General features: G+C 37.5%; 1 protein-coding gene across 1 annotated transcript; it reads left to right on the top strand.

Moving 5' to 3' along the window:
* Positions 1-2,313: 2,313 nt before the first annotated feature.
* On the top strand, positions 2,314-9,194 carry LOC128661256 (gastrula zinc finger protein XlCGF8.2DB-like; the record flags this gene model as incomplete). The annotated part of the gene is made up of 2 exons (XM_053715532.1): positions 2,314-2,989; positions 9,151-9,194. Coding segments are annotated over 2 exons (720 nt in total), but the record flags the coding sequence as incomplete, so codon positions are not given.
* Positions 9,195-12,547: the final 3,353 nt, after the last annotated feature.

Below are 12,547 nucleotides of genomic sequence, written 5' to 3'. Positions count from 1 at the left end.
AGAAGGCCGCTAAATGCCACTGCGCACTACAGGTGTATTATGCCCATCAGTGAAGGGGTTAATTAGGGAGCATGTAGGGAGTGTCTAGGGTTAATTTTAGGTTTAGTGTAGTATAGTAGACAACCCCAAGTATTGATCTAGGCCCATTTTGGTATATTTCATGCTACCATTTCACCGCTAAATGCGATCAAATAAAAAAATAACGTAAAATATTTCACAATTTTAGGTTTCTCACTGAAATTATTTACAAACAGCTTTGGCAAGTATGGCATAAATGATTGTAAATGCTTCTCTGTGATCCCATTTGTTCAGAAATAGCAGACATATATGGCTTTGGCGTTGCTTTTTGGTAATTATAAGGCCGCTAAATGCCGCTGCGCACCACACGTGTATTATGCCCAGCAGTGCAGGGGTTAATTAGGTAGCTTGTAGGGAGCTTGCAAGGTTAATTTTAGCTTTAGCATAGAGATCAGCCTCCCACCTGACACATCAGACCCCAGGATCCCTCCCAAACAGCTCTCTTCCCTCCCCCATCCCACAATTGTCCCCGCCATCTTAAGTACTGGCAGAAAGTCTGGCAGTACTAAAATAAAAGGTATATTTAAAAAAAAAAAATTGTATAGCATATTTACATATGCTGCTGTGTAGGATCCCCCCTTAGCCCCCAACCTACCTGATTCCCCCAAACAGCTCTCTAACCCTCCCCCTCTACCTTACTGGGAGCCATGTTGGGTACTGGCAGCTGTCTGCCAGTACCCAGTTAGAAAAAAATGCCTTTTTTTTATTTATTTATTTATTTTTTTCTGTAGTGTAGCTTGACCCCCCCATAGACAAACCACCACCCCTCCCAGATCCCTTACAATTAACATTGTCTGCTGTCCCCTCCCCCCTGTCTCCCACTTATCAATCAACTTTTTTCTGTAGTATAGCGGTTCCCACCCGCTCCCTCCCCGTGCACACGCCCGCCCGCCGCTCCCCGTGCATGCCTGTGCGCACTCCCAACAACCCCGCCCCCTCTCTCTTCAATCTTCCATCGATGGCCCCCCACCCGCCTCCCACGTCGGCTCCCACCCACCAACGATTGCGGCCATCGATGCCGGTGCAGAGAGGGCCACAGAGTGGCTCTCTCTGCATCGGATGGGGGAGAAATGTTATTGCAGGATGGCTCAATATCGAGGCATCACTGCAATAACTGTAAAGCGGCTAGAAGCGATCAGGATCGCTTCCAGCCGCTTTAATCCCCAAAGTCGTACAGGGTACGTCGCTGGTCTTTAAAGACCAGGTTGTGTGCAACGTACCCTGTATGACTCGTGTCGTTAAAGGGGTTAAGAACAAGAAAGCTGCAAAATGTTTTGTGTTCAGAATTATTGTCTATTGGTTGTTTGTTACATTAAAGTTGATTTAAAAAAAAAAAAAATCAAACAAAAAAACTTTGAGTGGAGGTCACATGTTTCCTGTCTAGAGTGGAGCTCCAGTGTTCTGTTGTTCCCCTCCCATTTACTTCCTGTGCAGCTGCTGCTGGGTGAGTGAGTCAGGCTGTGTGTATTGTGTGATAAAACGTTTTAGTCACTTTCTGGTCATCTTAAATAGTTTTATAATTGTTATAAATGTTGTTATTTTAATGCATGTTATTCAGCTGCTTGTGCCAGGCAATGGGAAAGTTATGTTTAACTCTTTGTGTTAGTGAAAAGTTATTACAAGCTGTGCAACTCTCTGTACTAGTAAAGGGTTTATACAGACTGTGTAGATCTTTGTCTTAGTAAAGGGGTTTATTGAACCTGTGTGTCTCTGAAGGGGTTAATACACACTGTGCTGCTCTCTGTGCTAGTGAAGGGTTAATACACACTGTGCTGCTCTCTGTGCTAGTAAAGGGTTAATACACACTGTGCTGCTCTCTGTGCTAGTGAAGGGTTAATACACACTGTGCTAGTGAAGGGTTAATACACAATGTGCTGCTCCCTGTGCTAGTGAAGGGTTAATGCACACTATGCAGCTCAATGTGCTAGTGAAGGGTTAATACACACAGTGCTGCTCTCTATGCTAGTGAAGGGTTAATACACACTATGCAGCTCAATGTGCTAGTGAAGGGTTAATACACACAGTGCTGCTCTCTGTGCTAGTGAAAGGTTAATACACACTGTGCTGCTCTCTGTGCTAGTGAAGGGTTAATACACACTGTGCAGCTCCCGGTGCTAGTGAAGAGTTAATACACACGGTGCTACTCTCTGTGCTTGTGAAGGGTTAATACACATTGTGCTGCTCTCGGTGCTAGTGAAGAGGTATCTGAAAAGTCATGAAAGAATTCACACAGGAGAAAAGCCGTTCACATGTACAGAGTGTGGAAAAGATTTTACAGATAAGAGGTATCTGAAAAGTCATGAAAGAATTCACACAGGAGAAAAGCCGTTCACATGTACAGAGTGTGGAAAAGATTTTACACATAAGAGGTATCTGAAAAGTCATGAAAGAATTCACACAGGAGAAAAGCCGTTCACATGTACAGAGTGTGGAAAAAGTTTTACACAAAAGAGTAATCTGAAAACTCATGAAAAGATTCACACAGGAAAAAAGCCTTTCACATGTACAGAGTGTGGGAAATCTTTTACAGTAAAGAGTGATCTGAAGAATCATGAAAGGATTCACACAGGAGAAAAGCCTTTCACATGTACAGAGTGTGGAAAATATTTTACAGTAAAGAGTGAGCTGAAAAATCATGAAAGGATTCACACAGGAGAAAAGCCGTTCACATGTACAGAGTGTGGAAAATCTTTTACAGTAAAGAGTGAGCTGAAAAATCATGAAAGGATTCACACAGGAGAAAAGCTGTTCACATGTACAGAGTGTGGAAAAAGTTTTACACGAATAGATAGTCTGAAAACTCATGAAAGGATTCACACGGGAGAAAAGCCGTTCACATGTACAGAGTGTGGAAAAAGTTCTACACGAATGAAATGTCTGAAAACTCATGAAAAGATTCACAATGGAAGAAACCTTTAACATGTTTGGAAAGTGGAAAAAAGGTTTTTATTGAAATGAAGTATCACAAAACCCAAAGATTTACACACAAATACATTTTATATACACAGTGTACAAACCTTTATACAATTATCCTAAAGAGGACAAACTCTCTAAATAAAGCATTAAAATAGATGTTATTGTAAATAATACTTTCTAAATCCCTGTTATAAAAGCCTCAGATTGGAAGTGCTCTCCTGCTGTCCTTTGTTCCTCTATATATGTGCACCTCAGTTTCTCTCATATCAATGTGATAGAATCCAAACACCACACAGGAATATACAGATCTGTCCTCATACTGACCAGTTTACTCAACCATTCACCACCAAATCACCCCCAGTGTTGTTTATTAATATGCCAGTGTTAGGAGTTGTACGTTTGATTTACATAGGGGAGGAAATAATTATATTTACAGAATAAAGAGTTTTTATATGAATAGAGTGTTAGAGAATTATATAAACAAGAACATCAGTCTCAAATGATTGACATCTGGGAGATATATTTAATGTGCACATCATGTGGATAAACCTTTTCTTATAGCAATAGATGCTTAGCATTGTACATGTTATATATCAGAGGAATTACTGAGGGGAAACTGATTTTATTTAATGAGACACAATATCAGTAACCGGTACATACGTGATCATAATCAGTTTCATTTAAATGGCTACTATAACCTACATGTATACTGGGTATGTAATATGTGTGTCATGTGAGCATAATCAGTTTAATTTAAATGGCTACTATAGCCTACATGTATACTGGGTATGTAATATGTGTGTCATGTGATCATAATCAGTTTAATTTAAATGGCTACTATAACCTACATGTATACTGGGTATGTAATATGTGTGTCATGTGATCATAATCAGTTTAATTTAAATGGCTACTATAACCTACATGTATACTGGGTATGTAATATGTGTGTCATGTGATCATAATCAGTTTAATTTAAATGGCTACTATAACCTACATGTATACTGGGTATGTAATATGTGTGTCATGTGATCATAATCAGTTTAATTTAAACGGCTACTATAACCTACATGTATACTGGGTATGTAATATGTGTGTCATGTGATCATAATCAGTTTAATTTAAATAGCTACTATAACCTACATGTATACTGGGTATGTAATATGTATGTCATGTGATCATAATCAGTTTAATTTAAATTGCTACTATAACCTACATGTATACTGTGTATGTAATATGCGTGTCATGTGATCATAATCAGTTTAATTTAAATGGCTACTATAACCTACATGTATACTGGGTATGTAATATGTGTGTCATGTGATCATAATCAGTTTAATTTAAATGGCTACTATAACCTACATGTATACTGGGTATGTAATATGTGTGTCATGTGATCATAATCAGTTTAATTTAAATGGCTACTATAACCTACATGTATACTGGGTATGTAATATGTGTGTCATGTGATCATAATCAGTTTAATTTAAATGGCTACTATAACCTACATGTATACTGGGTATGTAATATGTGTGTCATGTTGTGTAACTTGATATTATGTCTGTTAGATGTTTTCATGTTAGTTAGAAGCCACAAGAACTGATAATAGCACATACTGTATATATAAAGGGAACATTATATTTCTGATAAATCCCTTTGTATCAAGAGCACAAGTGTTAGGTATATTTATACCATGTGTGCATATATCATGTAATGCTGCTGTTTACTATATAATGATATACAATGTTTTTTTCATGCAAATAAAAAGTGATTGTAATCCAGACCAGTATTTTGTGTTTTTTGTCTAATTAAAAACTAAATATCACAGAATAAAAAGGAAAACATCATTAAATACAGAAACCAAATCTCACAGTGAAAGTTAAATGCTGATAACTCAGAGCAGCAATTTTACCCAACTTTCCAATTTACTTCTATTATCTAATTTGCTTTGTTCTTTTGGTATCCTTTGTTATAGAGTAAACCTAGGAGGCTGATATTATATGAGCTTAGGGGCGTGCACGTGTATTTAGTACTCTGCAGCAGTGTTTGTAACTATGTATAACAATGCTATAAATGTTTTTGCAAACTTTGCTGTCTGAAGATACGTGCACGCTCCTGAGTTCACCTAGGATTACTCTTTAACAAAGGATACTAAGAGTACTAAGCACAATGGATAATATAAGAAAATTGGAAAGTTGTTTGAAATGTCATGTTCTTTCCAATCCATTTAAGTTTATTATTGACTTTACTGTCCCTTTAACAGTACATAAAACAATATCAAATTATCCCCCGAGCTTTACCAACCCAGATTATTAATCACCAGCAAGACTTTATACACAGACATTTTATGTAACTTAAATCATACTTAAAGAGATAGGAAATTACACTTTCATGATTCAGATAGAATGTGTAATTTTATGATACTTTTAATTTCACTTCTGTTAACAAACTTATGTACTACTGAGAGCTGACTGGTGGCTACACACATGTGCTGCTTGTCATTGGCTCACCAGATATGCTCAGCTTGCTCCCAGTAAATTGCTGCTCTATAGCTGACTTTGCATGAGTTAAAGGGACAGATTAAGCTGCAAATAGCCTCCTGCACCTTTTCTATATCATGCAGCAGGAACAGTAAAAAAGTTATTTTAAAATGAATATTGTCTCTGACCACTTTGAAATGGCTGCCAAGCTCAGCCCACTGATGAAATCATGATCTGGGCTGCTTCTAGGCACTCTGCTGAATAGCAATGACAGTCTGTTCAATCCAACTAGTGAGTCTTTTGTGATTGGATGCCATATGCAGCCCAGATCATGGTGTCATCAGTGGGCTGAGCTTGGCAGCCATTTAAAAATGACCAAAGACAATATTCATTTTAAAATAACTTTTTTACTGTTCCTGCTACATGGTATAGAAAATGTGCTGGAGGCTATTTGCAGCTTAATCTAAGGTAAGACTTTAAGATGACCAAGGTGTAGACTGTCCCTTTAAATACATACTTATATACAATAAGTTGTACAATAATAAACTGATCTAACATATTAAACATTATTGCACCTTTATATCTCTTTAATTAATAACAGATAATTAATAAAAAATGTATTCTAGATAATCAATATCTTGTTAGATTTGTCACAATATTATCTTCATTACACAAGGATTCACACCAAGATAGCACAAAGCTAGATCTGACTAAAGGGACAGTAAACACCATGAGATTGTAATCAGGGCCGGACTGGGTCCAAAAAAAGGCCCGGGCATTTTAGGGCAAAGAGGCCTACCCCCACCCCCCGGCTCAGCATTTCTTTTTTAAATGTATACCAAACATGGCAAGTATAATACTTGTTTAAGTGACAAACATTAAGAATATAAAACGTGATCTCTTCTTATAAAAGTATTGGCAGTAATTATAGATAGCAGGCAGTCTTGGTTGCTACTTGATATAAAATATCTGTTTTTATAATGCTAGCTTTGTTTTAGAGGAAGTGTATTTTTTTTTATTTTTATTTTTTATTTTAAGGTTTTTTATTGATTTTTTAACATATACATTAACAAAATTAAAGCAGGGATTCAGTGCAACAATATTTAAAAGACAATCAACAGTGTTACAGAACAATCTAAATTGCTAACAATTGAACTGATCTTCAATGATCCCTTGTTAAGTCAAATCAAGATAAAAGCAAAAAAGAAAAGAACATTTTATTAATTTAAGTAAAGAAGTTTGCTGCTGCGCTACTTTCTCCTAATTATTTCGTTTTTCTCCCCCCCATTTCTATATCCATGTCTGAGACAATTATAATGTTCTAGACATTTTGAGTTGTCCCCAGATACTCTTCCCATAAAAATAATATAGAGTGATAATCGTCAATTCGGTTAGTGTGCTGGTAATGATATTTTTCCAGAGATAACCACCTGGACACCTGCTCTCTCCATTCTTGTATCGTGGGTACCCTCGTACTTTTCCATAGTCTAGGTATCAACTGCCTAGTGCAATTTAACATAATATAGAGCAATGTGGCTCTCAATTTACATTTTATTTTAGGAACCTTATTTAATAATAATACAAACGGGCTACATTCTAGTTGGATTGTTATTACCTTCCCAATTTCTAGTCGTATATCAGTCCAGTATGATGTTATTAAGGGACACCCCCACCAGATATGTGATAGGTTTCCTAGAGGAAGTGTTTTTTAATAAATTGCTGTTCAAGGGAACAATGTGAATACATATGACCATTGGTTTGTTTAAGGAATTGAGGTAGGCATATAAATGAGTGGGATATAGCTGTACAAATAGGGTGTAGGTACAATGAGTAGGTGTGATGATATAGGCCAGTGATGTAAACACAACTACATACAGGTGGGTATGTATGTCTGGTGCTAGGGAGTACACACCGGTAGGAACTATATGGAGTGCTAGCTCAGTAAACACTGGTAGGTGTATCAGGTACTATGTCAGTACGCACAGGTAAGTATTTTTATTCTGTTTTCATCTACTGTTTGCAAGATGACTGCCTTCTGATAGAAAGTTTAGACACGCAATCTACTTACAGTTAGTAGAATCCAGCAGTAGCTTAACTCAGACAAATTCCACAGCAGTGATTTGTAAATCCTTCAAGCTTTATTGATGCAAAGAAAGAATTCTGGAATTCCAGAAGTGATAATTGCCAGGTAAAAAGAATTTGCCTCTACAAAGCTATTAGCAGAAAGTTCTAGCAAACTTTACACACACAAAGTGAAACTAAAATGGAGGCAGGAAGTGACCTCAAAAAGGTCAGAGGACCGAGGTAGATCAAAGAATATACATTAAATTGAATACAATAATAAAACATAACACTAGAGGGAGCACAATAACTAAAATAGCACTTAAAGATGTACATATGAAAATAGGGACAGAACACTCCCCATCTGGTATCTGTAGATACCACTATATAACTCAACCAATAAACAATAAACATAAAAATGTTGATTGAAGCCTCTTTATCCATGAGACCTGCAAGACAAAGAAAGAGAGAAAAACATACAAAATGCAATTGCAAACATAAGTCCATGTTATTTTCACATGAGTATTCTTGATTAGTAGCAGGGCTAGCACTGTCCCCCTGTAGTCATCTCTCTATTGTAATCCTTACAAATTGTCAACCAGTTTCTATGAGTATAATCACAGTCCATGTGAAATAGAAGAAGTACAACTTCTGTAATCCAAGACCAGGTGCACTTGTAAGAAGTGTAGTAGCTTGAAGGTGGTTCTCATTATCAGGTCCCACAAACTCAAATGTAGTACTGCTTGATGCTGTAGCTGTATAGAGTTTAACAAGAATGCTGGTCCTGTCAGTCATGTTAATTAAATGCATTGTGCTGAAGTTAATGACCTGGTTGCAAGATCTGCAGTATTTTGGTCAGTAGGTACGTAATACCATTCCTCTGGTTTTGTAGATCTCCTGATGCGTTCTAATCGGTTGCTGATAAATCCTTCATGTGGTTTTCCTTTAATGTCGATGTAAGGTGTTGGTTTCATGGGGGGAGTGTCAGGTCAGGCCGAAGCCGCGGGCCCATTGTACCACCTGAAGCAGATGTAGATTATCTGATAAGGATATCCTTAGAACAGACTCAGACCACGCAGCAATGATCCAAAACTATTCTCCTTTATTGAAAGACACACAACATGTCTTATAGGCACAAATTACAGTGTACAGGGTTAACTTGATGACACGTTATGGCCGCGTCATTTTACACAGTTATACACAGTGTTATTCTGGAAATTCACTAGCTCTACACAATATCTATAGTCATAATAAGCAATGCATCTGCGAGAACAACAAGGTCGTTTGACCATCTTATTGAGATTATACCCTCCTGGGCCTAGTGCCAGGGACATCTACAAGGTTAGCTATCTTAGCAGAATAAAATAACAAGCATATATTTCTCACTACAGAATAACCCATTATAATAAAGTTTAATCATTACAAGATGGATGCAAAAGACAAGATGGCGCTAGTCAGGTTCACATTAACCCCTAACAGTCGGTAACTTTTAGGTAGGCCACATCTCTTTCTGTAGCTGTTGATAGAGATGTAGAAGCATAACAACATGGAATACAGACCTTTTCAAGAGCCTTCAAAGAATCCTTCCACTTTTCCAACATCTGATGTTTCTCTATAGGTAGTAAAGTATCCCAGGACTTTGACTCTGATGAAGCTGTCTAAGCAGAGACTTTCCTTGTATAGTCACTGGAGCTACAAACCCCAGTGGGTCATAAAGACTGTTAATAATTGATAAAACACCACATCTAGCTTTTCATCAGTAGAAACTTTGAATACAAATTCATCAGTTGAAATGTTCCAATTTGTTTTGTTTTTTTTATTATTATTATTTTTTATTGGAGGAAAAATTATGAACAAGAATTCAATAATACAATACACATTGACCGTATAATATTTGACACATCAAAAACTTAACCATTTAGACCTAACTGACAAGATACATTTCTCGACCACTTGAACTTTCTGTGTGTCTACAATCAACCTAATAAAAATAATTAGCATTCCTTTTTATCAGGATGGCTTATCTGTACCCTCCGTTCTTAATTGTCAAATCACTTATTTAATTTGCCGGAACAGTTATATAAGGTCTCTAATCCTTGACCCATTTTGATCTGTCCCTTAACCTGAATCTTGAGTTCATCTACCTTATCTGATTCTTGAACCTGTCGTGGCCTTTTACGAATACTGTGCAGATCCTTCCCTATCTACTCTGCCCTGTACTCAAGATTTCTTTCAAAAATTAAAAGAAATGAAATATTATTACAACTCAGGGAAAAGGGGGGGGGGGGGAAAGGAAGAAAAGAAAAAAAGAGAAAGAAGAAAAAAAAAAAAAAAAAAAAAAACTGCCGGTGAGTTCCAGCTTGATTTTACCAGTCTACTGACCCCACCTTAGCGACGGTGTGCCCAGCTTGACGGTAATGATCCGTCTAGGATTAATTCTAGGAAAGGTGTAGTGCCTTGGAATGACGAGAGAATGTACTGTTGGACTGTTATAGGTTCTCCCTGTATATACTTTTTCCATTTCTTAAAGAATAACTGAACCTGCTTAGCTGCTCCTTTGTCTAATCCTATTATCTCTATCAAAATCTGACTTCTCATGGCGTTTATGAATTCAGTAATTGAGGGAGCGTCTCTGTGCTTCCACCGTTTACATAGCTGGTTCCTTACAATCAAAATTGCTAAGTTTATGAAAAGTCTGTCTCCTATATTCTGTGATGGATACAAAAAGAATATATGTTCTGCCTCTAATTCTAGCTTGACTCTAACTTTCCTGTTAATTCAATATTGGATTTTACTCCAAAATTGCAAAGTTTTCGGGCAAGACCAGAAATAGTGCAACAAGTCCGCGTTTACTTTCTGGCATTTAGGGCACACAACCTGTGATTGGGACCACTTGGCAATTCTGGCTGGGGTTAGGTAGAAGTTATTTATTACCTTGGCTTGTGATTCTCTTAAATTAATTCTACCTGTAGCTTCTCTTACTCTATCGAGACTATCCATTATATCCTTATCTTGAAGTTCGGGAAAGAAAGGTGCATATCTCTGTTTACATTGATTAATGTGCAGTTCTCCTTCTTTATTCATTATATATTGGTACCAAATCGATATGGCTCTAACACCTGCTTTGTATAGAGATATCCCTGCCTCCATCTTTAATTGCGCCCAGTGCATACTGAACCTTCTATCATACTCATTTATGAAGTGACGTATCTGAAGATATGCATAAAAGTGCTGGGATGGTAGACTGTATTCACGTGCCAGATTCTCAAATGTTCTGATATGCCCAGTAAGTGGATCTTTCAGCTGAGATACATATATCAGAGCTTTGGTTTCCCAGATTTGAAATATACTATTGCTATGTCCTGGTGGGAAAACTGGGTTACCAATAATCGGCAGAAGTCTAGAAGTCTGAAATTCTATCCCCAATGTTTTACAGTATTTCTGCCAGGCAATCACTACGTTTGTAATTGTTACTAATCTAGTTATATTACTTGGAAGTTTTCTGTATGGGCAGTGAAGTATTGCCTGTAAGTTAAAAGGTTTAATTAATTCTGTTTCATATTCAGAATAAGTAACATGGTCTGATTTGCTGAGCCAGTCTACCCCAAATTTAGCCAAAGAGACCAAATTGTAATATTTTATATTCGGGCATGAAAAGCCTCCAAACCGCTTATCCTGGGACAGTTTATTGAGAGCGATACGTGAGGTCTTTTTCCCCCAGATAAAAAAAGCACAGGCCTTGTTATAATTATCAATGTCTTTTTTGTGTAATAAAAGGGGTAAATTCTGTAGCAAGAATAGGAATTTTGGAAAGATGATGGTCTTAATGACATTAATGCGGGCAGAAATGGATAAATAGTATAAATTCCATTTTGCAAGGTCGTGTTGCAGATTCTGGAATGGTTCTTTGAAATTAAGCTGATACCAGGATGCTGGGTTCTTACTAATCTTGATGCCAAGATAATTAATGCTCTGTACTTCTTTAAAATTGTCAGAGTAGCTATATCTGTTTTTCCTGATCCAGAGAATTTCTGATTTATTGATATTTATTTTATATCCCGAGAAGGAACTGAAGGTATTTAATATCTGCATAAAGCATGGTATGGATTGCTTTGTGTGTTGTAAAAAAACCAATAGATCATCTGCGTAAAGTGTCACCGACACCTTCTGATTACCTACCAAAATTGGTGGGAGGGTCTTCCTAAGATATATGGCAAGGGGTTCCAGTGCGATATCGAATAGTAATGGCGAAAGTGGGCATCCCTGCCGTGTCCCCTTGCCAAGAGTGATGCTTTGTAGTAGATCACCATTAATGAGAAGTTGAGACCTAGGCTTTTTATATACTAACCCGATCAGATCGACCAGAGCGCCGGAGAAACCGAACTTCTTCAGCGAATTTATTAAGTGGTCCCAGATAATTGAATCAAAAGCCTTCTCGGCGTCTACGGTGAGTAGGGCTATGTCTTCTCCCTGAGTTCTCTCCCCGGCGTCCTGGTCGACCCGATGGAGAAAGTCCACTGTAGTAAGAACTCTACGCATATTCCTAACTGCATTTCTTCCTGCGATAAACCCTGCCTGGTCGGGATGGATAATTTCTGTAATAAATTTTTTTAACCTTTCTGCAATGAGAGACATTAATATTTTGTAGTCCTGGTTAAGTAGCGAAATTGGGCGATATGACGCTACATTGGTTGGGTCCTTCGCTTTCTTGTGAATCAAGGTAACTACGGAATCAGAGAAATAGATTGATTTCATGTCTTTCTGCAGATAATACTGATTGAATAATTTAGTTAGGGTACCCGCTATTTCAGCCGCCGTGATTTTGTAAAACTCTGCAGTGAGACCGTCCGGCCCTGCCGCTTTACCGAGTTTGGATTTTTTTATGATTTCTAATATTTCTATTTCAGTTATAGGAGCATTAATTATCTGCAGGGCTTCTTGCGATATTTGGGGAACATCTAAACCATGCCAGAATTGCTCTTTTTGCTTCTCATTCACTTCTACCCTTGCATAGA

The sequence above is a fragment of the Bombina bombina genome, chromosome 5 (genome assembly GCF_027579735.1).
Source record: "Bombina bombina isolate aBomBom1 chromosome 5, aBomBom1.pri, whole genome shotgun sequence".
NCBI lineage: Eukaryota > Metazoa > Chordata > Amphibia > Anura > Bombinatoridae > Bombina > Bombina bombina.
This window is presented reverse-complemented; position numbering and strand designations above follow the sequence as displayed.